We start from the raw sequence: 24,073 nt of genomic DNA on the forward strand, positions 1-24,073 counted from the left end.
AACAGGGCACGGGCCCAGGATGCTGTGTACACGTCGGGCCTGGATCCCTCTCCCCTTCTTCCACGTAGGCTCTGCCTACCTCCACCCTCCTGACCCCTCATGATTCATTCCTGCTCCTCTTTCTACTGTCATTCATCGGCATCATTCCTGACACACTTGGTGCTTCAGTTCCCTTCTGTTGGGACCGTCAGTTCTCTGGAGGGGACTCCCAAAACCCAAATGTCTACTGAAGACCCACCACTTCATGAACCCTCCCTACTCCCAGCTGCCTTTCTCAAGCTTCAATACCAGTCCTGATATGCTTGCGAAGCAAACAAAGCCTGAGTCGTACCTGAAAAAGGATCACAGGTGAGTCAGTGAAGAAACAGGAGGCTGCAGCCTCCCGCCGGTATCCAAGCGCACGGGACAGAAAGGTGGCGCCAACAAAACATGCGGCAAACCAAGTACAATCTTAAGTCGGCTTCGTTGTCTAGTTGAGGTTTATGACGCTGGATTTCTAGTTCAAAAGTTAAAAATCTGACTGTCCGAAGAATAATCATCAGGGCCCTGGTCTCGTCCGTGCCTGTAAAGTACTGTGCTGACGACAAGTTCTTAGGATTCATAATGCTTTACTTCCAAAGAAGCTGCAGGAATGGGCTGAACTACTAAGTATACAAAAAGCACCTAAGAATTATCCAGTGGAAACTTCTGGTAGAGTCACAACCTGGGATGGGCCTTTTGGAGGCTAGTGAGTAAGTGCAAAGGTCTTACTCATCAGATACCATGAAACAGTCCCTGTGCAGGTTTAAGTGGGCGCAGAAGGGGTCATCTTTTTCTGTCCCTTAATGAAACAGACAGGAAATTGGAATAGAGAACACAGAAAATAGCTTGGAAGAAGGGAAAAAAAGGAATAAGAGGAAAAGATGATACATCGATACTTATTAAAATCTTTATTCATTTTTTTCTTTTTCAGAATTGAAACCCATAGAACACATTAGAAATTTCGGTGCACATCTGTCCTGTTTGGTGTCTTACCAAGCCCAACCTCCCGCCTTGCGACAGCTCGAGAGGAAATCCTTGGCAGATGAAAACAGAGGGTAGTGGTTCCTACGCCTCCCTTTTAAGCAAATAAATTAGCTTCCCACTAAGTTATTCCCAGCTCCCCCCCTTATATCTTGTATTGGTGAATAACACCTTAGTTCCTTAAAAACCTGTGGCAGTGGAGTGCCCAGCCCCTGCCTCTCCAACCCAGACGGGAGGCACCGAAGGGAGAGAAACTGGCCTTCTCCTGGACAACAGGCTTCACGGAGTCAGGTCTGTCTGGCTCCCTCGTGTGCCTAGCCACGGCTGGCTCAGCAGAGCTGCCCAGCAGGCGCCGGCGGAATGGTCTTTACGTCACTTCGGGGCCACTCGCAGAGACCGAGGAGAGACCCTTTCACTAGCTTCAAGTTCTTCAGCAACATAAGTCAGTGTTCCCCTGTGTCAAAATAAATACTTTTTTTCTTGCTACGATACAGATACGACTATATACATACATATGCCTTTACTCATGTTTCCTGAAGCTCAAGCTCGCTCCCTGACAGATGCGGTTGTATTGCCACCGAGCTGTGGTCACTTACTGGTCAGATGAGACGACAGGAACACTGAGAATGGACGCTGAACGAATATGGTGCACGGGAAGGGAAAGTCAAACGCCTTTTTTCTTCTCTTTTTTTTTTTTTAAGGAAAAGAAAAGATGAATTTCTTTAGGAGAACGTGTTGTTTAGGTGACACCGAAAAATTGCCACATACAGGATTCATCTTTCCCCAAATAATATGCCATGGATGTACTGAATTCTTCCATTTCCTCCTTAAATTTCATTTGCTCTATTAGTCCTGAGTGCAACAGGGAGAAATGCCTTATTAATATATTATCGAACAATACTCTGAGCAAATCACAGATCCTGTCTATTAATTTGTTTTGCACAGAAAATTATTTATACCCAAACCCACAATATAGCCTCATATTAAAGAACAATTTAGAATAGAGCTTCTATACCATATTTCCCCACTCGAACTCTGGAATAAACGTATTTAAGAAGTGGGAGGAGTAAGGAAATAGGCAGTCAGTTCTGATTTTCCTGGCTGGACAATATTAAAATGTATCCACCTCTACCTTTAGATGTTGGCTAGGCAAACCCAACCTAGAGCTGACCAAGAATCCTTCTAGTGACTTGTCTGAGTATAATAGTGCTAAAGAAACCACAAAGAGGGTATGGGGACAAAACTTTAAAAAAGAAATAAAAAGTAGCCTCTTTTTCAAGCAGAATTTGGTTTTTGTTAATTTCAGGGCTATATGCTTTTGGTTGGTTTTCTCTAAGATTTGCCCAGACTTAGCTTACTCCAGTCCCGATTAAAACGTAAATCTATGTTCCAAGAGTCCTATGACCCCACCCTATCAGTGTATGACTTGAACCGCAATAGATCTGAACACCTCTTAAGATCATGAATTTTAAAACAGCAGGGAACAGAATGAAATTATATATTTTCTGCAGTGTTTCGAAAAAAGGATGAGACATTCCCTCCTGCTTGTTTCCTTTGCAGTATCTTCTGCCTTCAACATTATGAATGAAGCTCCGAGTTCGAGAACAAGTCTTACTCATTCCACCGCGGCATAGCACAGGCGCTGCAGGCCTGCAAGAACACCGGTCCATCGTGCAGCTGAGCTAACATCCACCCAGGCGAGCGCGCCGCCTCCTGCCCGCCGTCTCCCTCCAGCCAGCTCCCCGACGCTCTGGGCGAGCAGTCACGGTATTGTCAAGCTCACCTGGGAATTCTACTTGACGCACACGGTACATGGCCTTAAAACTGGAATCTAAGGCCTCCTTTTGTTAACACGGTTTCAGTGTTTTGTGCTAATACCTTCTTAGACTCAACACCTTCTTTCGTAACTCATCCCATTCTCGTGGATGTCTCAAAATGTACGTACACAGTACAAAAGCACCCTGACCTCAAGCTGTTGTTAACAGTTACAGGTGACTCAGCTGTCTTCCAATGCAAGAAAATGAGGACTTAGATTCTAACCTGTTTTGAAAGGGCGGCTGCCCCACACTGGTCTCTAAAGGCTGGCATCACATTTGCTCCCCACCCCGTTTAATCATGAGCCTCTCCGCCCGACAGGAGTGCAAGGCTGGACCGGCGCCCGGACAGGATGCAGGAGCGAGGGGTCCCCAGGGAGCGGGCACACCGGGCCTGTCCTCCTCGGGCCCCGTGTTGGACGGCAATGGCTCACAGGTCCGACAGGCTCTGCTGGGACACCGACCGAACGGAGCCCGGGCTTCGGCCCCTGACACTTGCGAGCGCTGCCGGGACAGGGACACCCGCGCTCCTCCACCGGTTCCGAACGCCCGACGAAATTAAATGAGGAAATTAGGGCTTGACATAAATCAGAATCCTAAGGCTCTTCCTGGTCACCTCCCTCATTCTGAGGCCCAGAGAGCTTCAGCGCGCTGTTCCCAGTCGCCAGCAGGGCCCACAGCACAGGGCGGGTCCCGCCGCAGAACGCGCGGGCGGCCGAGCGAGGGGCTGGCTTTTCCCGCGAGAAAGGCCCAGACGCCGCCGCCAGACTCCCGGGAAGAGCAGCTTCCGGGAGCGAATGCCTTGAAGGCTGAGGTGGAAATTCATCTCAGATGAGAAAACAAGATGGCAGAGATCGCAGGCAACTCAGCTCCTACTCAAGGTACCAGCTCAGTCTGCTTCGTTAATTCCGAAGGGCTCTGCCGGCTTTGGGCAAAGGGAAAAAGTCCCCGGACGGAGTCCCGCCTGGACGGTCTGCGGCTCACCGGGACACAGCTGCGAGCACGCCGATCTTACTGCGGTTCAAGTCCCGTTTGCCTTTCCGCGCCCGCAGCACGGCCCAGACGGTTCGGCGCCGCCTCCCTCGCTCCTCTAAGAGCCTGGAAAGCACTACCAGCCAACGGCTTCGAAGCCCAAGCATCTCCCCTGCTTTCGTCTGTCCCACGAATCCGCCCAAACGCGTACCCCTTCCGGCAGAGCGGGCTGCGAGCTCCGGAGGGGCCGGCCTCCTGGCTGCCGCTCCTCGGGGGCAAGTCCCAGCTGGACTAGTCCCGGCGAAAAAGGACGCAAGAGGTGGCCGAGTGTTTTCAGAACTCCCCGGGGGGGGGAGGAAGGACTCTAAGGACGAACTCCAGCCACGCGCTCCAGAACCAAACCCAGCCTTCAGCTACCCAAACGCGACACCGCTCTCTGTCCTGCGGCGCGAGTTCGGACTGACCCGCCGGGAGGCCGGCGCGGGGGCCGGGGGTCGGGGGGTCCGGCAGGAACGCTCCCGTGGTCTGAAGCCCGTAGTCTTTGCTTTCGTTTCTCCCACGAATCGCCCGAGGAATCCAAGGCCTCCGTGTCCCCTGTCCCCAGAGCCTGCTGCGGGCCGTGCCGCGCCACCGCATAGCGTTCGGAAGTGATTGTGCTGTTTCTCTAGCTTGTAAGTAGTTCCGCTTATTTTGTGGTGCGGGTTACAAGTGGGAGAGCGGCATCCTGTCCTCCACCAGCACGGAGTCCGGCCCGAACTGGTCCGTGCACTGCTTCACGGTGGCCAGGACGCTCAGCAGCCGCTGCTCCGCGGCGTCCAGGTGCGGCTCGGACAGCACGGGGGCGATGGGGTCGTGGGCCGTGGCGGACTTTAAGGCCGACTTCAGCACGCCATTCTTCAGGGAGTTCAGTCTGTTCCAGGTCGACACCCGAATGCTGGAAGAGAGTGTTGTAAGGGAGGTTACGTGGAACCTCTTACTGTCCAGAGGAGTGTGAAGCCTGCTGGGCAGGCAGAAGTCAAGAAATCATGATGTAAAATGTTTCAACTGAAAAAAAACCTGTATCTGAAGAACCTCTACATTATGGGGAAAAAGTCACATTACCAAATTTTGGTATTTTTTTCTAAGTTAATAATCAGAGGTATATGCAAAGACTTACACATGTTCATTCCAGTGTGTAAATAAACTTGTAAGAGTAAAAATGGGACACAATCTGAACGTTCAACTACTGGGAAGCAGTTAAATGTATGGCTTATCCATTCAGGGGATACCATGCAGCCGTCAAAAAGTTTTGAAAATTTAGTGCCTTGAAAAATGCCTGTGATATATAATATTGGGTGGGGGGAAAGAGTTGCCGGGGGAAAAAAGTTTTAGTCAAATCTGTGGGGAAAGAAAATGCGTGTGCGTGTACAAACACATACACACACACACACGCACATGATTAGAACGAAGTCACTATGTTAACAGGAGTTACCCTTATATCTTAATGGGTAGTTTTAATTTTCTCCTTTTTGTGGTTCTGAATGTAAAAAATTCTTATGATTAGTATTATAATTGAGTTATAGTATCAATATTATGATGCTACCCACTTCCTGTGGGTAACGCGGGAATCACGAGGTAGACACAGAAGTCTGACTCCGCAAGAGGCGGCAGGTCCTGCATCTATTTAAAAAGGAAGAGTGACCTCTGGACAAAGCATGGAAGGGGCGGACAAGCACAGAGGCGGTGGGACTCTGCTATTCTCAAGTCCACGACCAGCGCCCAGAGCATCAGAGCTCCCCTGGGTGACTCAGGCACCGCTCGTCTGCCTCTCGGCCCCCGACTCACTCCCTGTACGTGTATGCGCTGCTCTCATGCGGAGAAGTCCCTGAAGCATCTCTCCGTGGAGCTTTCTCCGCAGACGTCACTGCAGGGATACTGCAGACACTTCTCGCTGCTGCACAAGCAGCTCGGGAGCTGGGGGGAGGAGGTCGTCAGGCAGCGCTCAGCCCGGCCACACTGCCAGCATGAGCAGGCCCTCCTGACACGGAAACCCAAGCCGCGAGTGCAGGCCCACGCTCATGCCCTGCCGGCAGCCCCGGCAGCTTCTCCCAAGCAGTCCCTCCCTCCGTGATGCCCTGACTCCAGGTGCAAGTCGGTGCCTCAACTTGCACCCTGGAGGGCTGCTTCCTGCTCGCCCAGGGCCTGCGAACTAGCCAATGTCTCTGCTGTCCCCCACCATCCTTCTCCAGAGATGTCCACATCCTAGCCTTGGGGACCGGGTTCCCTTCCAAGTTTGTCCTTCCTTCAGTCTTCTCCCCCAGCCCTAAAAAGTTTCCTTTCACAGTTCACACTTGTATCAGAGCTGCTTTATACTCAACTTTCCTGTTTAACCTTTTTCAGCTTCTGACTGGACCAGATGGATAACACAATATTACTACAAAAACATCTTCCTTCAAAGATGTGGTTTTTGACTGGCTGTACTACTGCCTATTAATGAAAACAGTTAAGGGGTGCTTGGGTCAACTCTTCATGCAGAACATTGTACTGCTGCTATTAAAAAAAGAGACAAGAGAAACAGCCCGGCTGCCAGGAGGGCGGCCGGGCCCTGAAAAGGAGCTCCTTAGAGTCTGGTCTTTATCTCATTTTGATTTATGTCTTAATTTCTAATTTCTTTGTTTTCTAATACAGACTTTACAAAAATACAGGACCAAGTGCTCCGAAAAAGTTACATTTGGCTTACACGATTTCAAACTGAGATCTGCAAACCACAGGTTGTCTGAGGTAGGGAGTGAGAGGACTTCAAACCCCAAGGTAAACGCGATACAGGGACGCGGACTGTACGAGAGTTCTGGCAGGGAGAGGATCATATCCTGATATGAAAACAAATACGAATGTGTATTACTGAACAGACTGAAAATTTCTATTCATATGAAATTTGAAATGAATTTTGAGCTCCAGGGATTCTGGGCTGGAAAAGCATGAAAAGCACTTGCTCACGTCTTAGGAAGTTTTAAGGCCCAGGAAACGGATGTATTGTTACAAGAGCCGGGAAAGGAAGACGACACAGGCCGATATATCTGCTGTGCGGAACTTACATGCAACACTGATAGAGGGGGGCAAGAATGCTTCTCTCATCCAGCGACGGGTTCCCAAAGCTGAAAATTAAATTAAAACTTAGTGAATGACTTAGTGGCACTGGTTGCCTTCTGAGCATCAAAGCACGAGCAAATTCTCTACGACGACCCAAATGCGATCCCAGATAATTTCATGCTCCCACGGCTCAAATCATTTAAATTAAAAATAAACGGGCCATAACCAATCAGACACAGGATTCCTAAGAGTCTGCACTGCGGTATCAAACAACAGACGCCTTCATTTACAGGCCTCCTGTCTCCTGCCGGCTACGGCAGGTGAAGCAGAACCACAGAACGTGGTGTGGCGCCCACGGACCAAAGGGAGGACCCGAAGACCTGGAGGGGTTTTTTGGGGCAGGGGAGAAATTAAGGTTATTCACACGGTCCCACTAACGTGCAGATGGTCGTCACTTGTAACAAGTTACACTTGTTCTACTGGAACTCACCAATCAGAAAAGAGAAGGATCATCCTAGCCCTACAAGCAAGTATATGGCCAGATTCAAACCGGACAAACGGCTCACGGAGGCTGAGAAAACGGTGATTCCAAGCAGCTGTAAAAATGACCTTAGCAGTAATTCAGTTACACGAGGGGAACTGGTTCTGGAAAAACTCTCAACTTTCTACTTCTCTCCTGGAAGCTCACGTTCATAGCTGGAAATCTGGGAGCCCTGAGCACAGCGCAAGCCCTCAGCTAATAAACGGCAAACACGACCATTTCCACGTGTACTTCCACAGTGCCCACAATCATTAAACACACACACACAAAAGATCACGTTTATAAGTCAAGGTAAAGGTTTTCAGAAGCGTATGTAGCACTGGCCTCTCCCTGCTCTGCTGTGTCTGCCGACCCCACTTTCTGCAGGTGTCACCCCCTTTCACGGAGCACGAGGCACCGGGGTTCAGGGTAACACGGGGGCACTATCAGCAAGCGCCCCTTGGGCGTTCTTCTCTGAGGACCCGTGTCTCAGGTTATTCTCAGCAACCAACGTTAGTGGTAGTGACCTAGAGCCTGGACAACTCTGGGCTCCGAGGAAGTATTCTATTTAGCAAACACTTATTAAATGTAACTAAAAGTACAGTACTGAATCGGGCACCACGGAGAAGGCAGGGGGTGCACTGAAAATATAATATGCTCTTCAAAGAGCCCACCCCTAAAAAATTAAGGAACATTCATTTATTCAAAATAAATAAGACTGTCTTAATTGGGATAAAAGTAACTTGTTTTTATATATCAAAAGAAACTGCTCTTCTCATGATCGTAAAAAGTCTGGGCCTAGGCTGCCATAAATATAGCAAAACATCCTATCAAACGAAGTAATTTTTTAAACTGCGTGAACCTTTGGATAGAATCAATTTAACAGGAATTAAATTTCATGTTCTATTAAATAGTATTTCTCAAGATCCTAGACATCATAGTCAAGGAAGAATGACATAGGTAGCAATACATCAAAGATCCTGGCGTCCAGCTGTCTGTGTTGAGAATCACAGAGTCTTGAATTCCTCGGAAAAAATCCCACTTCTCCATTTTTTAAAGTCCTCAGAACCCTGAGGGCGGAGGGAACATGAACCCTGAAGAGGATGGAAGGATGGGTGCCAAAAACAAAGACCCTGACCAGAAATGGGAAGGACACCTTCTGTCAACTGTGTCCTGGACGTTTCCCGGGATACTCTAGAAAACGTCCTTCTTGTATACACAGAAAGCCCTGAATGACGAGGATGGCCCTGTGGTCCTACCTTTTCGCATTATCGAGAAGGATGAGCATACTAGCGCCTTCGTCATCTTGAAAACTCTCGTAGTGGTGGCGGTCAGCATTGCCAATCAGGTAATCAAAGATGGCGGTGTCAATGATGTCCAAGAGGCGGGGGCCCGAGTCATAGGGGGATGTTTTCTTCACAGCATCGCAGTAGCTCTCGTCGTACTCCCACCTGGAGGCAAGGGGCACCACCAGGGTTACTGAGTGCCAGCACTGTACCTGGCATGGTTTTGTCTTGAGAGAGAGAGAGAGCGCAAGCAGGGGGCAGGGGCAGAGGGAGAGAGAGAATCTCCAGCAGACTCTGCGCCCACCATGGAGCCCTACATGGGGCTCGATCTCACGACCCTGAGATCACGACCTGAGCTGAAATCAAGAGCTGGATGCTTCAAAGACGGAGCCACCCAGGTGCCCCTGTAGCTGGCCCTGTTTAAATCACAGAGAAGAGACGTCCCTGCCTGGCAGGTCTGCCCCCCAAGTGGTGGCTCACAGGAGCACTCACCTGGCCAGTTTGCCCTCGCGGTAAGTCCTGCCCCACGGGTGTCGGTGTTTCTGCAGAGGCCACACATCTGGAAGCCAAAGTGTGACAGATCCCTCCATCGTGTCCCCGTCAGCACAAGCTGGCTCTGTTTCTCGGCAGTAATAACACTTCCCATAGAAGCAAGTGTTATTTCCTATGGGAGAGAAAGGAGCCAAATACACTTAAGGAAAAAAGGAAGATTCCGAATTCTCCCCAAGGATGTAGGAGGGAGCAGCTAAGAGAGCAGATACTGTAAAAACAATGATCCTGAATGATAGTTAAACATTTATTTCCTACACAGGTCATAAAAAAGCACACAGTGAAAAAAAAAAAAAACGTCAAAGGGTAGGAAAGGAAGTATATGAAAGTCTCCTTGCCCTCGGGGCCCTGCTACCCAGTCCCCCTCCCGGGGGTCAAAGGGCGTCACCACTGTTTTTCTGAACTCACTCTAAGTAAAGGAAAATCATGCCCTCTCCTCTTCTGTCAGGACCGACACTTTGGCCGGAGTGCCCAGGGGAAGGAGAGTGGGCCCATCCAGGAACAGGCTCCGGGCTGGGAATGTGGGTACTTGGGGGTGGGGTGGGGTGTCAAGCAGATAAATAAATACAAGGATAATGGGAACAAGGTTTCTCACAGATGGAGACGGGAGATTAACACACGGAGAGGGAGAAAGCCAAAATAAATCTTGTGGTGTTGAATTAGAACTGGACTGGAGCTGTCGGTCAGAACAGAGATATAGAAAAAGATACAGGTGTGTGTGTTTGTGTGTGTGTGTGTGTGTGTACACAGCTTTCCTCCTTCTGTCCCTCAAGAGAGCTTGGAAACAATGGTAACCAGGCAGTAATGGCAATAGACACCCGGCACTCATGTATTAGTTTCTAAATATCATTTTACTACTATATTAAAAGGATCCAGGACTCCTTGGAAAAACCAGTTACTCTAGGGCTGGGGCAGAGAAAGCACAAATGAGCCTGGGCCCTACTGCTATGCCAGGGTAAGGAGGCCCTCAGAGAATGATGGGGACATTGCAAAGGACCTGCCAGACAGTGTGCAGGCCTTCCCGCTGTCAAACCTGGGACAGCCATGAGCATCAAATAACAGCAAATCATAACTGAGTAAATTAAGAGTCTGAGAGTTCACAGTGACATAAACAAATAAGTAAATGTGGGTCATAGGGGGAGAGTTCTACCCTTTAATAGAAAGGTGACTATTAAGTCCACAAGGAACAATAAAATTAGCAAATACCTATTTGACAACTATGACAGTAGTAGCCGATTCAGGCGAGAGTTACCGATGAATGCTAAAACTGGTGGTAAGAGTTTGATGCAGACGGAGTATTTACACAGTTCTAGACTATCTCACTACAAAGTACTTCATTAATAAAATTCTTAGTAGGGGCGCCTGGGTAGCACAGCGGTTAGGCGTCTGCCTTCGGCTCAGGGCGTGATCCCGGCGTTATGGGATCGAGCCCCGCATCAGGCTCCTCCGCTATGAGCCTGCTTCTTCCTCTCCCACTCCCCCTGCTTGTGTTCCCTCTCTCGCTGGCTGTCTCTCTCTCTGTCAAATAAATAAATAAAAATCTTTAAAAAAATAAATAAATAAAATTCTTATTAACTGGACACTGGAGAAACCTTACAGGGACCTACCATCTTAAGCAAGGGAAACAAGTTAACATCACCAGTAATGGGACACGGCAACGATCTCCTTCATGTGCCTCCGGACAGGATGTACCGAGAAGAGCACAACAGCTTCCCGTCAGCATTTTTAAATCACGAGGAGATGTCAGGCACACTCAAATAAAGAGATACTCTATAAAGTAACCGACCTGCACTCTTACCGAATGTCAAGGTCATGAAAAAATAAGAAGAGTGAGGAATTGTTCCAGACCGACAGAGGCTAAAACGACATGACAACGAACACATGAGTTCCTAGACTGAGTTCTGGACTTCGACAGGACATTACAGGGACAAGTGGCAAGTGAACAGGGTCTGTGGGTTAGACGCTGGTGCTGCAGCAGCGTGCGTGTCGCTGGTGATCGCTGGATGCGGCTGCGTAGGCGAGAGTCCTGGTGGTTAGGAAGTCCTGACGTCTGCACGTCGCACGCTATTCTCAAATGGTCTGAAAGCATTAACGATGAAGGAATCTGGGGGACTCTGGACCATCTCTGCGACTTTTATACAAATCCAAAATTATCTCAAAATGAAAAGTTTAAAAAACAAAAACGATCTAAAAAGGTAAGTAATGCCTTCTCGGCGCTCCATCCCTATTAAATACAGCCATCAGATGAGCTGATCTCCTGCCTGTAAACCCCTCACCTACTCCTTTAATGACTGTTCACGTGCTCACGCACTTGTGTCCCTGAAGAGACGAGCAGCCCTCAAGCCTTACTATTTCCAACCCCTGGCACAGCATACACTCCACACCCACCCTCGAAGCTGATTCTATCATTCTATCTTAAAAACGTTCCTAGGTAAAGAATATTTGAACTGATAAACAATATATATAATGTTTATAATTATAAAAATAAAAAACTTACAAATTTAACTTGATCCCATCAGAAATACCAACAGATCTTTTAAAGGGTAACTGGATTTTTTTTTTTTTTTTTTTTTTTTTTTTTTTTAGTATTTTATTTATTTACTTGAGAGAAAGAGCAAGCGAGAGGGAGCATGGGGGGGGGCGGGCAAAGGGAGAAGCAGACTCCCTGCTGAGCAGGAAGCCTGACTTGGGGCTTGATGCCAGGACTGTGAGATCAGGATCTGAGCAGAAAGCAGACGCTTAACCAACTGAGCCACCCAGGCGCCCCTGGATAAGATGATTTTTAAGGTCATAAGGAAAAAGAAAGAACTGCTAGCAATCTCTTAAAATAAATAGCAAAGAGAGGGGACTAATCTTACCAGGTATAAAGCACAGATCAACTCATGACCAGATACGAGCAGAACAGAAAATCCAGAAACTAAAACACATAGAAATGAAAATTTATTTCAGTGGGAAAAAATCCCCAACCAGCTGGAGCCATAATTCATTCCACATGCTAGGATAAATTCTAAAACTATTCAAAAACCTAGATGTGAAAAATAAAACTATAAAAGTACTTAAAATAAAAAAGGTGGAATTCTTCCATAATCTCCAAGTGAACAAGGCTATGATTCACAATCAGAAAATCTCTAAGAAAAGATGGATCGATTCAATTAAAAACAAACAAAAATGCCTATAAGGCAAAAAAACAAAAAACAAAAAACCCAAACCACCCACCCACACCCACACCCACACCCACAAAACCATAAGCAAAATCAAAAGAAATTAAAGAACTGGGAAAAAATATTTATATCACAAAGGACTACCCTCCCTGTGTATGAGCTCTGTCTCTATTGAGAAGACCAGGGGCAGAGCTGAAAATGAACAAAGGATACACAAAGACAGGTAAAAGAAAATACAAATGGCTCTTAAATAAAAAGCTGCTACATGTGAAACAGACAAAAGCCAAAGTTTGGAAACATGCTGCTGGTGATGCTGGCGGAACAGAGGCATTCTCACAAGTCACTACTGGGAATGTAAACTGGTTCAACATCTAGGTAAGAGTGCTTGTGCCCTTTGACCCAGTGCTTTCACTTCTGGATATATCTGATCATGTGTGAATTAACATATGTACAAGTTAATTCTGGGTGACACTGGTTATAAAAAAAAGGATTGGAACTTTTATGTCTAGAGGTCTTTAAATGAATTATGGTAGATCCATAGGACACAGCACTTTGCAGCTGGTAACACAACAAAAGAATGAAGAAGCTCTTTATGTGATAATCAATTTGTAAGATCTATTAGGTAAAAGATATATTAGGTAAAAGAATAAGATGCAGAAGAATGTACAGTGGGACATATGTTTTATAGAATGGCAGTTAAATAAAAATGTATATTCCTATTTTGTACAAAAAGGACATAAAGAAATTACCAAGAGATGACCACTGGGAGGAAGGAAAACGAATGGAGGGATGAAAGGACAACTTTTCATTGCAATCTTTCTAACATTTTCTTAAAAATTTTGAGTTATGTGAATGGATTATTGATTCAAAAAACAATAAAAAAACAAAGCAAAATACTGCTTGGTGTAGGATGCCTGCTGCCCACCTGACAAAATCCGAACTCCTGAGTTTGGTAAGACCCTTCATAAGTGAATGGAGTATGTGTACTGGTTGAGTGGGAAGTAGGGTCAGGTTTCTGGGGTTAAAATAGGCACCATCAACAGTCATTAGACAAGACGCTGGGCATGTGAGCTTACCTCTCTAAGCTTTCTCTGTAAAATGGATACCAGCCCTACCACGGAAGAGTAAACGAGATAGATAATCCACAGTAATGCCCAGCACAAAGCCTGACACACTGGCCGAGACCAATCAATGCCGGCTATTTATTATTAATCATCTCACTCCCATCTCTTTCCAGACTTCAATATCCCCATTTAACTAGGCTCTGAATCTTTTATTATTTCCTGGATTTTGTAACTTTTATAACTGGCTTTCTGATCGCCTTGGTCTCCGTGCTCTCCTTGGACAAACTACCACCTCTAATAACCAAATCTAAACCTCCAGCCCACACTTCTCTCCTGAACTGGAGACCAAGTCTAAAGCACCTAAATGACTCATCAACATTTACTCCGGATGCTCCTGTCAAGGTAAGATTCGGTGGCCAATTCCACTGTGCAGAACCGCGTTCTTGGACACCAGCTCTGTATCCTACAATTCAACTCAGTTCTGACACTTTCTTACCCAGAGATGGTATCAGATTCCACAGGTTAAAGGCTCAGTCCTTTACTGTGCTCCAATTCACATGCCAGCCGCAAGTCTGGGTTGTCACCTGCGCTTCTGACTGGCTTATAAATCAGAGGCTTTCACAAGCCCCATCCTGGGGTTTGATTAATTTGCTAGGGCAGAAGAATATGCAATGGGGAAAGGACCACCTCTTCCGTAAATGCAGTTGGGAACACTGGACAGCCACACGCAGAGGAATGAAACTGGGCCACTATCTCATACCATACACAAACATTAACTCAAAATGGACTGAAGACCTGAATGTAAGACCTGAAACCATAAAACTCCCAGAAGAACACACAGGCAGTGAGCTCCCTGACATCAGTCTGGGTGATGAGGTGAGGATTTTTTGGGTGTGATACCACGAGCAAAAGCAACAAAAGTGAAAATGAACAAGCAGGACTACATCAAACTAAAAAGCTTCTGCACAGCCAAAGAAACCATCAACAAAATGAAAAGGGGCTAGTACCCAAAATATATAAATTCACACAACTCAATAACAAAAAAAATCTGATTAAAAAATGAGCAGATCTGAATAGACCATCCTTCCAAAGAAGACATACAAGTGGCCAATAGGTACATGAAAGATGTTCCATCACTGGTCACCAGAGAAATGCAAATCAAAACCACACCGAGACACCATCAAACAGACAAATAAAAACTGTTGGTGAGCACGTGGAGAAAAGGGAAGCCTGTGTACCACGGGTGGGAATGTGAGCGGTGCAGCCACTAAGGGTCAACACGACGGAGGTTCCTCAAAAAGCTAAAAAGTGGAACTACCATATGATCCAGCAATTCTACTTCTTGAGTATCTGAAAAAAAAAAAAAGAAAGAAAACACTAACTTTAAGAGATCCCTGCACATCCACGTTCACCACAGCATTACTTACAATCGCCAAGACATGAAACAACCTAAGTGTCCGCCGATGCGCGAGGGAAGAAGACGGCTACAGATGCCCAACGGAATGTTACTCCGCCATAAGGAAGACGGAGATCTTGCCATTTGCAACAACATGGATGGACTCTGAGGGCGCTATGCTAAATGAAACAAGTCAGACAGAGAAAGACAAATACCATATGTTCTCACTTACATGCAGAATCAAAAAACAAACAAACAAAAAAAATCCAAAACCAAGTTTGTAGATACAGAGAACAGACTGGTAGCTGCCAGAGGTGGGCAAAATGGATGAAGGGGTCAAAGGCACAAATTTGCAGTACTAAGATAAATATGTCCGGAGATGGAAAGTATAGCATGGCCGCTTGTAGTTAATAATACTACAATGAAAGCTGCTAAGTGAATAGATCTTGAGTTCTCATCCCAAGGGAAAGATTCCGTAACTATGTATACTGATGGCCGCTAACCAGATGTTGTGGTGATCATTTCACAATACATAACATTTCAAGTCATTACGATGCATACAACTATGCTGTTTGTCAATCATACCGCAATTAAAAAAAAATGGCGGGGAGGCTCACAGGACTCAGGAAATCAGTTTACTCACTAGATTACTGGTTTATTACAAAGGATACGTCTCGAAAGCCCGATGAAGAGATACACAGGGCAAGGTCCCAGACCAAGGAGCTTCTGTCCTCATGGAGCTTGGGGCCTGGCCAGTGGCACATGGAAGCATCCTGGTTCACCAACCTGGAAACTCTCAAACACCATACTATTGGGGTTTACGTGGAGGCTTTCTCACGTAGGCATGATCTATTATTAACTCTATTCTCAATCCCTCTCCCCTCTCTGGAGAATGGGCGGCGGGAAGCTGAAAATTCCAAGCTTCCAACTATGGCTTGTCTTCCTGGTGACCGGCCCACCTGGAGTCACATCATTAGAACAAGAGATACTACTCTTTGTGCTCTTATGGCTTAGGAATTTACCAGGGTTTTACGAGCTGTGTCAGGCACCGGGGGTGGCAGAGACCAACACAGATATTTCTAGTTATTTCACACAAGGAAACAAAATGTCCAAACGTGATTCGTGATCTTCCTCCTCTTCATACACGCCTAAGAGCGCGAACAGCTTTGTTACACACTGAGTCATCAAGCCAGGACTGGGGAGTCATTCTTAATTTCTTCCTTCTCTCTCAGTTGTCCCTCTCAGCCCAAATGTTCGCCAGTTCCATTCTACCCGCTGAGTGTCTCTTACCGCTTCCGATCCGCAGTCCTTGCTTAAGCTGTGACGCGCCCTGCGCAGGCGGTGAGCACAGCAGCCGCCACGTGCTCCCAGCTCTCACCTCACCCCCTTCCCAGGGCAGCCTCCACGATGCTGCCGCGGCCGGTTTTCCAGAATTCCAATCTGATTTTCCCGTGCTCCAGCTCCTCTTTTTTTCTGTCTAAGGAAAGAGTCTCCCGGTGCAGCACGAGGCCCGTCACTGACACCGTCCTGACCATCTCCCTTCACTTCGGCTCAGCTACACAGTCCCCTGAGCTTGCCAAGGGCTTCTCGTGCTTTTCAGCACCCTTGTCTATGTGCTGCCCTCACCTGAAGCAGGGTTATTTCAGGGAAACTGTGCACTGGATGGGAACAAAATTACATTCTTATTTTCATTAACTTTTTTTTTTTTTTTAAGATTTATTTATTTGAGAGAGAGAGAGCCCACGAGCGTGCGAGTTAGGAGAGGGGCAGAACGAGAGGAAGAGAGAGCCTTAAGCAGACTCTGCGATGAGTGTGGAGCCCGACACGGGACTTGAGCCCATGACCCTGAGATCACGATCTGAGCTGAAACCAAGAGTGAGATGCTTAACTGACTGAGCCACCCAGGCGCCCCTTTATTTTCATTAACTTCTCTCTGAAACTTAGCATTCCTTCAATTATGATAGTAGGAAGCAAACCATGGTGGTATTAGCATTACCTGTGACTTTCCACCAGAAGAAACCACAGACTTTTCATATGGTATTAGCATTGTTGCAGACATTGCAAAGTATCACTAATACTCAGCCTGAGATTATGACAGTTACTGGATCACTGCTAGATCTCTTATTTAATGTGTTAAATAATAACAGAGCACATGCTAATATATTGCAACCTTTGAATTTCTGATAACGAAACTAGATTTCAATATTATTGGTTTCATTTGTAAGTCTATGTATTTGAATGTATGTATTTAAAAAACACTACTGTAAGGAAAGATCCCCAAGCTTCTCTAGCATGCCAGGAGTCAACAGTACAAAAAAGGTTAAGCGTCTAGACACCTAGGACGCTCCCACTGTACTTCCCTGGGGGATTGCTATTCTCCCTTTAATCCTGGATGAAACACCACCTTCACTAAGGAACCATCACCCTGACCCACCGTCTCCCCGTCCCAACCATGCCATCACAGGCCCTCTGGACATGTCTGGCTTCCCCATCAGATGAAGCTCCTCGGAGGCAGGGAGATGTTGTTCCTTTCTGGATATTCAGCACCTAGTTCAGAGCCTACCACACAGACGTGGAATGAAATTTTGTTAGAAGAACTGTGTTGGAAGCATATACAAGAATATAAGCAGATGAAATATGCGAGAGTCTGAAAGTCCACGTCTGAATCCTGGCTAAGAGTTAGTAGCTATGTGACTCAGGACAGTCCTCCAACTCTTCTGAGCCTCTTTCTCAGAATAAAATGTGGGTAAATCTCCCTTACTTACTGCCCTCTTTTGTCAAGACGATCAAAATAAGGTAATTGTGTGAAAGTGCTTCGTCAGGTTGCAAGGGTTACGCAGAAGTTCGTTATTATATCAAGTTATCTAGTAACGTATTTTTAAGAATTGTGCTAAGGTCAGCTCATTATTTAAAACCTATCTCTAGTGCAATCCCTCTATCTGCCTGAAGGTTTGTGTGCCCCCAAATTCAGATGTTGAACCCCTAATCCCAGTGTGGTGGTATCTGGAGGTGGGACTTTTGGGAGGAGCCCTCAGGATGGGATTAGTGCCCTTCTAAGAAGAGACAGGAACGACGATTCCTCTCATTCTCTCTCTGCCGTGTGAGGACACAGCAAGACAGCAGCGGACTGTAAACCAGCAGGAGGGTCCTCACCACCACCCTGATCTCGGAATTCCCGCCTCCAGAACTGTGAGGAATAAATCTCTACCTTTTTTTTTTTAAAGATTTTATTTATTTATTCAACAGAGATAGAGACAGCCAGCGAGAGAGGGAACACAAGCAGGGGGAGTGGGAGAGGAAGAAGCAGGCTCATAGCCTGATGCGGGGCTCGATCCCATAACGCCGGGATCACGCCCTGAGCCGAAGGCAGACGCTTAACCGCTGTGCCACCCAGGCACCCCTAAATCTCTACCTTTTAAGCCACTTCGTCCATGATGTCTTGTGACGTCAGCCCCCACTAAGACACTGCCCTGTGCTGCAGGCTGTATCCAGAAGCTCATTCCCCAACTGTACCAATCCTGTGTACTTTCAGGTCTTTAGGCCCTCGTTCCCCTTATGACGTCCTCTTATATCGCCTCACGCCCTTTCCTCTTGCTGCCTGAGTAGCTCTTACTGATTCTTCAATACTCAGTCTAGTTGCTAACAGTCTCCTCTACAAACCTTTTCCTGGCCTCTCCATCCCCCACACCTGGCATCACGTATGAGAGTTAACCTTCCGTGAGTCTCCAGAGAGTGGGGACTCTGGCCTATTCTTCCTGACCTCCTCTCATCCATCAGGAATTCATGTCTGCCTGAGCATAAAACCGGACAAGCAAAAGTGATTAGAAAACATACAAAACAGGGGCGCCTGGGTGGCACAGCGATTAAGCGTCTGCCTTCGGCTCAGGGCGTGATCCCGGCGTTCTGGGATCGAGCCCCACATCAGGCTCTTCCGCTGTGAGCCTGCTTCTTCCTCTCCCACTCCCCCTGCTTGTGTTCCCTCTCTCACTGGCTGTCTCTATCTCTGTCGAATAAATAAATAAAATCTTTAAAAAAAAAAAAAAAGAAAACATACAAAACAAATCAGTGACACCGTCCGCTTTGGGTTATTTGTAAGAAGAGCCTTAGCCTTAGCCTTACAGGTTTAAATTCTGAAAGATGACTCTGTCACAAGTCCTTTAAATATTCAATTTCACCTCATTTCAAATATGAATCCATTCATTCTAGCAAAGCAAGGTGAAATTCATCTGGCAATGTCTGTTTCCACAATCATATCATAATGCAGAGCACTGAGAATGTCACCACGATGAGGCTGAGACAAGAGACCACAGCACCTCTGACTTCTTCCCATTCTCACCGTGCCCATGAGGAGAACAGGAGTAAGAAGTTTAGCTCAGATGCCTTACCTCAGAGTGAGAGAACAGAGCACAGAGGCCGGAGGGACCAGAGTCAGGTCAATACACAGTGGGTTACAGGCTGACCCTTGCAGGGTAGCAAAAGGCAGTGGTGACCTTCCAGGCCCAAATCCAACCCTGCAAGGGCATTTCTGACGCTCTTGCAGAGCTACCTTACCGTTCCCTCAGTTCTAAGGAGACAGTTCCCAAGACATTACACGTATATGAAAAAACCACCAAGTCAATGATATACATACAATAACTGATTCAGGCCAAAATCTGAGTTTGAGATTTACTTTAAGATCAGGCAGAAGGAGGGGCACCTGGGTGGCTCAGTCGGTTAAGCAGCTGCCTTCGGCTCAGGTCATGATCCCAGGGTCCTGGGATCGAGTCCTGCTCAGCTGGAAGCCTCCTTCTGCCCCTTCCCCCTGCTCATGCTTGCTCTCTTTCTTAAATAAATAAAGAAAACCTTAAAAAAAAGAGATCAGGCAGAAGGAAATGAAGTTATTACCTACTTACACTATCAGTAAATGACCTCACTTCCCAACTTCACAGACACAACCAAGTACATGTTAGGGAAACCTTTCACTTTCTGGCCACCTACCATTAGATCCATTTCCCCCAGCAGCTTGAAAACAAGGGGCCCGATTTGCTTTTGTATTCCCTTGAATTCTTCAATTCTTAGAAGTCACAAACCAGCTTGCTCGATGATGTCCCGCTTAACTTATTAACTATTCCCCTATTTCAATGTCCTCTATAATCTTACCTATGGTTAGGAAGGTGCTCAAGAGCTGCTCCGTGGCAACGGGCTTGATCTCTGTCCGTAGATTAACAAATCTGCCAACCACCAAGGGGGCTCGGCGGAAACCCAGAATCCTGGTTTGGGAGGTTGAAGAACACAAGAGAAAAATCTTTGGGGGGTGTATTTTATGAAGTAGTCTTAGAAAAGATATTGCTGACTGGTAAGTATATTTATGTATATTTATATTTATACATACTTTAAAGATTTTTTTTTTAAAGTAATCTCTACACCCAACGTGGGGCTTGAACTCATGACCCCGAGATCAAGAGTCCCATGCTCTACTGACTGAGCCAGCCCAGCACCCCTGCAGGTAAATATATTTTAAAGGTACCTATATTTAAGAGTTTAATATCAAGATGTATGTAATTTATTTTAATATGCGCTTCCGCAAAAAGGATAAGGCAAATCTAGCAAAATGTGAGCAACTGCTAAATCTGGGGAATGGGTATACGGGTAGATAAACTAATTTGTTAGAAATTTTGCATAGTAAAACTTTTAAATAAATTTTAACAAAGCATTAAAAAAAATGGGCTTAAGCCCATATATGGGTTCAAAGCTTTGGATAAAACAGCACATTGGCTGAAAACTATATAGATTAATCTAAAAGGATAAACCCACAGGACAACTATATACAGATATATTTGAAGATACTTCTCTCTAATGGTCTAAAAGTACAACCTCACGGTTGAGTAAAATAATTTTTTAACAAATGAAGTTTCCTGGCTAAAAAATACACACTCACTGAAGAAAACCTGGAGCGGCAGGATTTGGAACAAACAAAAGTTATGATGAGGAAAATAAAGATCATCCATAATTCCACCACCCAGAAATAAGTACTGACATGTTGTCATATGAGCGTTTTTTCCTTTACATATATATATAAACACATACACACTCTTGTGTATAGACACACAACTGAGATCATACTATATGTAGTTTTGTATCCTGCTTTTCACTCATCATTATGTTATGACCTTTTTCTCATGTCATGATAAAACCTTTCAAAACAGCTGCATAAAGAAATAATCCATTGTTCAGGGCTGACTATCTTAAACTCAGTCTTCGAAAAGCCACAAAAGCAAGGAGATCAACAGATGGGTCAAAATAACATAAAAATCGAGAGAATCTCCCGAGGCCAGAGAAGGTGGTTAAATCCCAATGTAATGGAGAAACAGCAACACACAGCAGAAAAGGATCAGGGGCCGTGGACGGCAAAGAGAGCTGGCAAGTCCTTTTTCTCCTCACTGACCACCGCCAGGCCAAAGACCAGCAGCCCGTGTAGGCTGAGGGGCCATGTCACGGCGGCACTTGAGCTTGGCTGGGTGGCAGTTAACAAAGCGGGTAGGGGGCCTGGCTAGAGAAGAACTTTCAGACTTTGAGGTAGGGAAGGACTCTGAAACACAAGACTCCCCAGAGCACAAGTCACGAACTGAAACATCAGTATATTTAATTCACATCAATGGGAGTGATTTCTGCACAAAGACTACTTCACTTTAAGTTAACAAACAGCTGTTGTGTTGTGAAAAGATAAGGAGATGTTAAATTTTGCTAATAATAACTGGGGAAAAACAAACGGCACTAAAAACGAGGTACCACTTTACACAGATTAACACAAACTCGTGTGCTGGGTAGTATGAACTATTGGTATAGATGGGAAAATGACCTTCTCGCGCTGCTGGTGGCCGTCAATTGGGAAACAGGGTTTGGGAATGAAGAAAACAGGGAAACCAATGAGCTCTTGGAAAGACTGATTCTAGCACGCTTTTAAGTGAGGAGCAGGACTTACCCAATTCTCTGCCCCTAGGTCTTAAAAAAGGCAGTGAAAATTCATGGTATTGTGAACAAACATTTATTTAACCTTTTCTATTATCAACTGGATATTTAGACTGCTACTATTTTTTCACTACTGAAAATGCTACAGCAAAGATCCTGGATATAACTTTGCATTTCATTATTTCTCCAGGGCACTTCCTAGAAGTATCTTCCTAGAAATATCTTAGATATTTTAGATATTAGATATGAGGTAGTTACTCATCCAAAGGATAGGAGCATTCAGGTTTCCGATACATGATGCCAGAGTTCTTAAAAGAAAGACTGAACTGATTAACAATGCCACAAGCTGCATCGGAATCTCAACGCATTCCTGCCAATAAAATACTCTCTCTCTCTCTCTTTTTTTTTTTAAATCCTGGCCATGTTCAGCAAAAGAAAATAATATCTCATTGTTTCAACTGGATTTGTTGTTGCTGTTACTGGTGAGGATGAACCCCCCGCCATATTTATTAGCAACTGATCATTTCTATTCAGTCAACTGTGTCCTTAGATCATTTTCTATTAAAGTTTAGCATATATACAGATTTGAATAAACATTTATACATTAAGGTGGTTAATGCCTGGATTACATTAGATTCAAGTATTTTCTCCTAGTTTGCTTTTAAACTTGATGTTTCCTGACATAGGAGTTAATTGTATTTAGCAGAGTCTACTGAATGGCTTTTCCTTTGCAATTTTTCAATCATTGCTTTTATGCCTAGAAAATCCTTCCTAATCCAGAAAAAGACAAAAATTCACCTTTATTTTCTTCTGGTTTCCTTTATATATTCATTTAACCAATATTGTGAATATTTCTTTTAAAGTCTGTCAATACGCCCTGATGAAGGAGCTGCTCGGAAGAGCAAGTAGCTACCAGACACTCCAGTTACCAGGCTCCTGGCGAGCCCTGCGCTGGAAAAATATTAATTTTCCTAGTTAGCTTACACATTTCAAATTTATATCCATTCTTCTTTTGGAATTATTCTGGTTACTGAAGCCAAGCATATTTTGTATGAAGGACAGTCATAGTATATGTCATGCTGTATGCTTCTATCATGTGGAGATAAGTGAATATTACTTACTTAAAACAAAAATAGAGCAAAACAAACAAAAAAAAACCCCGTACTGTCAGGCTCAATTAATGATCAATTCAATTTAGGGACTTGAGTTCCAATTCTGGTTTTCATCCTGCCATTTTATTTACCAAGAATATCTTTACTCATGGTGGCAGGGGGCATACCAGAATAAAATGATCTTAAAACGTGCAGAGTGAAAATATTTACTCTCGTACTCTAAGAACCATCCAGATTACGAAGGACTCATGCAAATTTAATGGAATCCGCCAATCAGCTATCTCGAGTAGGTACCAAGTCAAAGTTACTAGTGTTGCTCCCTTTAGAAGGAGTCCACAAGTCCTCTCCAGGAGGTTTTTAAAAGGAAACAAAGCAAACGTAACCCTCCGTGATGACACATACCTGTCCAAATGAAAGGCTGCTACCTCTGCATTGTGTCTATCATAACCAGCATATGGCTCCCCTTCTACCACATAGTCTCGGTTATACCTGCAGAGTGAATGGGAAGCACAGATGTAGATGTGAATTACATCGGCACCACACGGGACAGCACAACACAACGTTAGTAAGCCTCAATCTGCCCTGCGACGCCTTCCCTGTCAAATCTGAGCAGCTGTGGATTGGGACGAACCACTGGTAGAGGGGCTGAAGAAGAAGTGGAGAAGGAAACTAGATTTCTCTATGTGCCTCATCAATCACTCTATGAATAAAACATGCAAGATGTTATTTCTACCACTCTAAAAGACTTTCCAGGTAGTTTAAGTAAAACTTGAAGGTCATTTTCTGGAAGGCAAGGACAATCTCTGTATCTCTACCACAATGTTATGCCTGTAGTTGATGCTTAATAAATGTTTGCTAAAATTTTTATTAGACTGAACTGAAGAAATGAAGGGAAACATACAATTAAAATGTTTGTGTTACCAGAATGGCTGTGGCCAGGCTTTTAAGTTTAAATTTCTTGGGAAAAAACGGTCTTGATAGGTCTCAGTGTTCGTTTAATGAGTAGGCAAAGGGACATTTGAAAAAAGCTGTCTGAATAACCATTCTCTTTCTCTGTTTACGTTATGATGATGCAGTGGCAGGAATGCTGGACTGGCATGGGAGCTAGGTATATGGTTCTGTCATTACCTGTCTGGGCAACTTTGAGCAAAAGCTTCTCTGGGTCTTAGATGCTTCATCT

At 45.4% G+C, this 24,073-nt stretch overlaps 1 protein-coding gene across 6 annotated transcripts in view; it reads right to left on the bottom strand.

The window, feature by feature from the left end:
* Positions 1–914: 914 nt before the first annotated feature.
* FAM20B (FAM20B glycosaminoglycan xylosylkinase) overlaps positions 915–24,073 on the bottom strand; it is a 41,798-nt gene continuing 18,639 nt past the window's right edge. For all 6 annotated transcript variants that reach the window (XM_045811331.2, XM_045811332.2, XM_045811330.2 and 3 more), the window contains 6 exons: positions 23,296–23,382; positions 19,973–20,082; positions 9,156–9,327; positions 8,637–8,828; positions 6,863–6,922; positions 915–4,722 (listed from right to left, as the gene is read on the bottom strand). In XM_045811331.2, coding sequence (XP_045667287.1) covers positions 4,491–4,722; positions 6,863–6,922; positions 8,637–8,828; positions 9,156–9,327; positions 19,973–20,082; positions 23,296–23,382 — 853 coding nt within the window. In that variant the 3' untranslated portion in view covers positions 915–4,490. The remainder of the gene's footprint in view (positions 4,723–6,862; positions 6,923–8,636; positions 8,829–9,155; positions 9,328–19,972; positions 20,083–23,295; positions 23,383–24,073) is intronic.

The sequence above is a fragment of the Ursus americanus genome, chromosome 2 (genome assembly GCF_024610735.1).
Source record: "Ursus americanus isolate L20-20 chromosome 2, mUrsAme1.1.p, whole genome shotgun sequence".
NCBI classification, from domain to species: Eukaryota; Metazoa; Chordata; class Mammalia; order Carnivora; family Ursidae; genus Ursus; species Ursus americanus.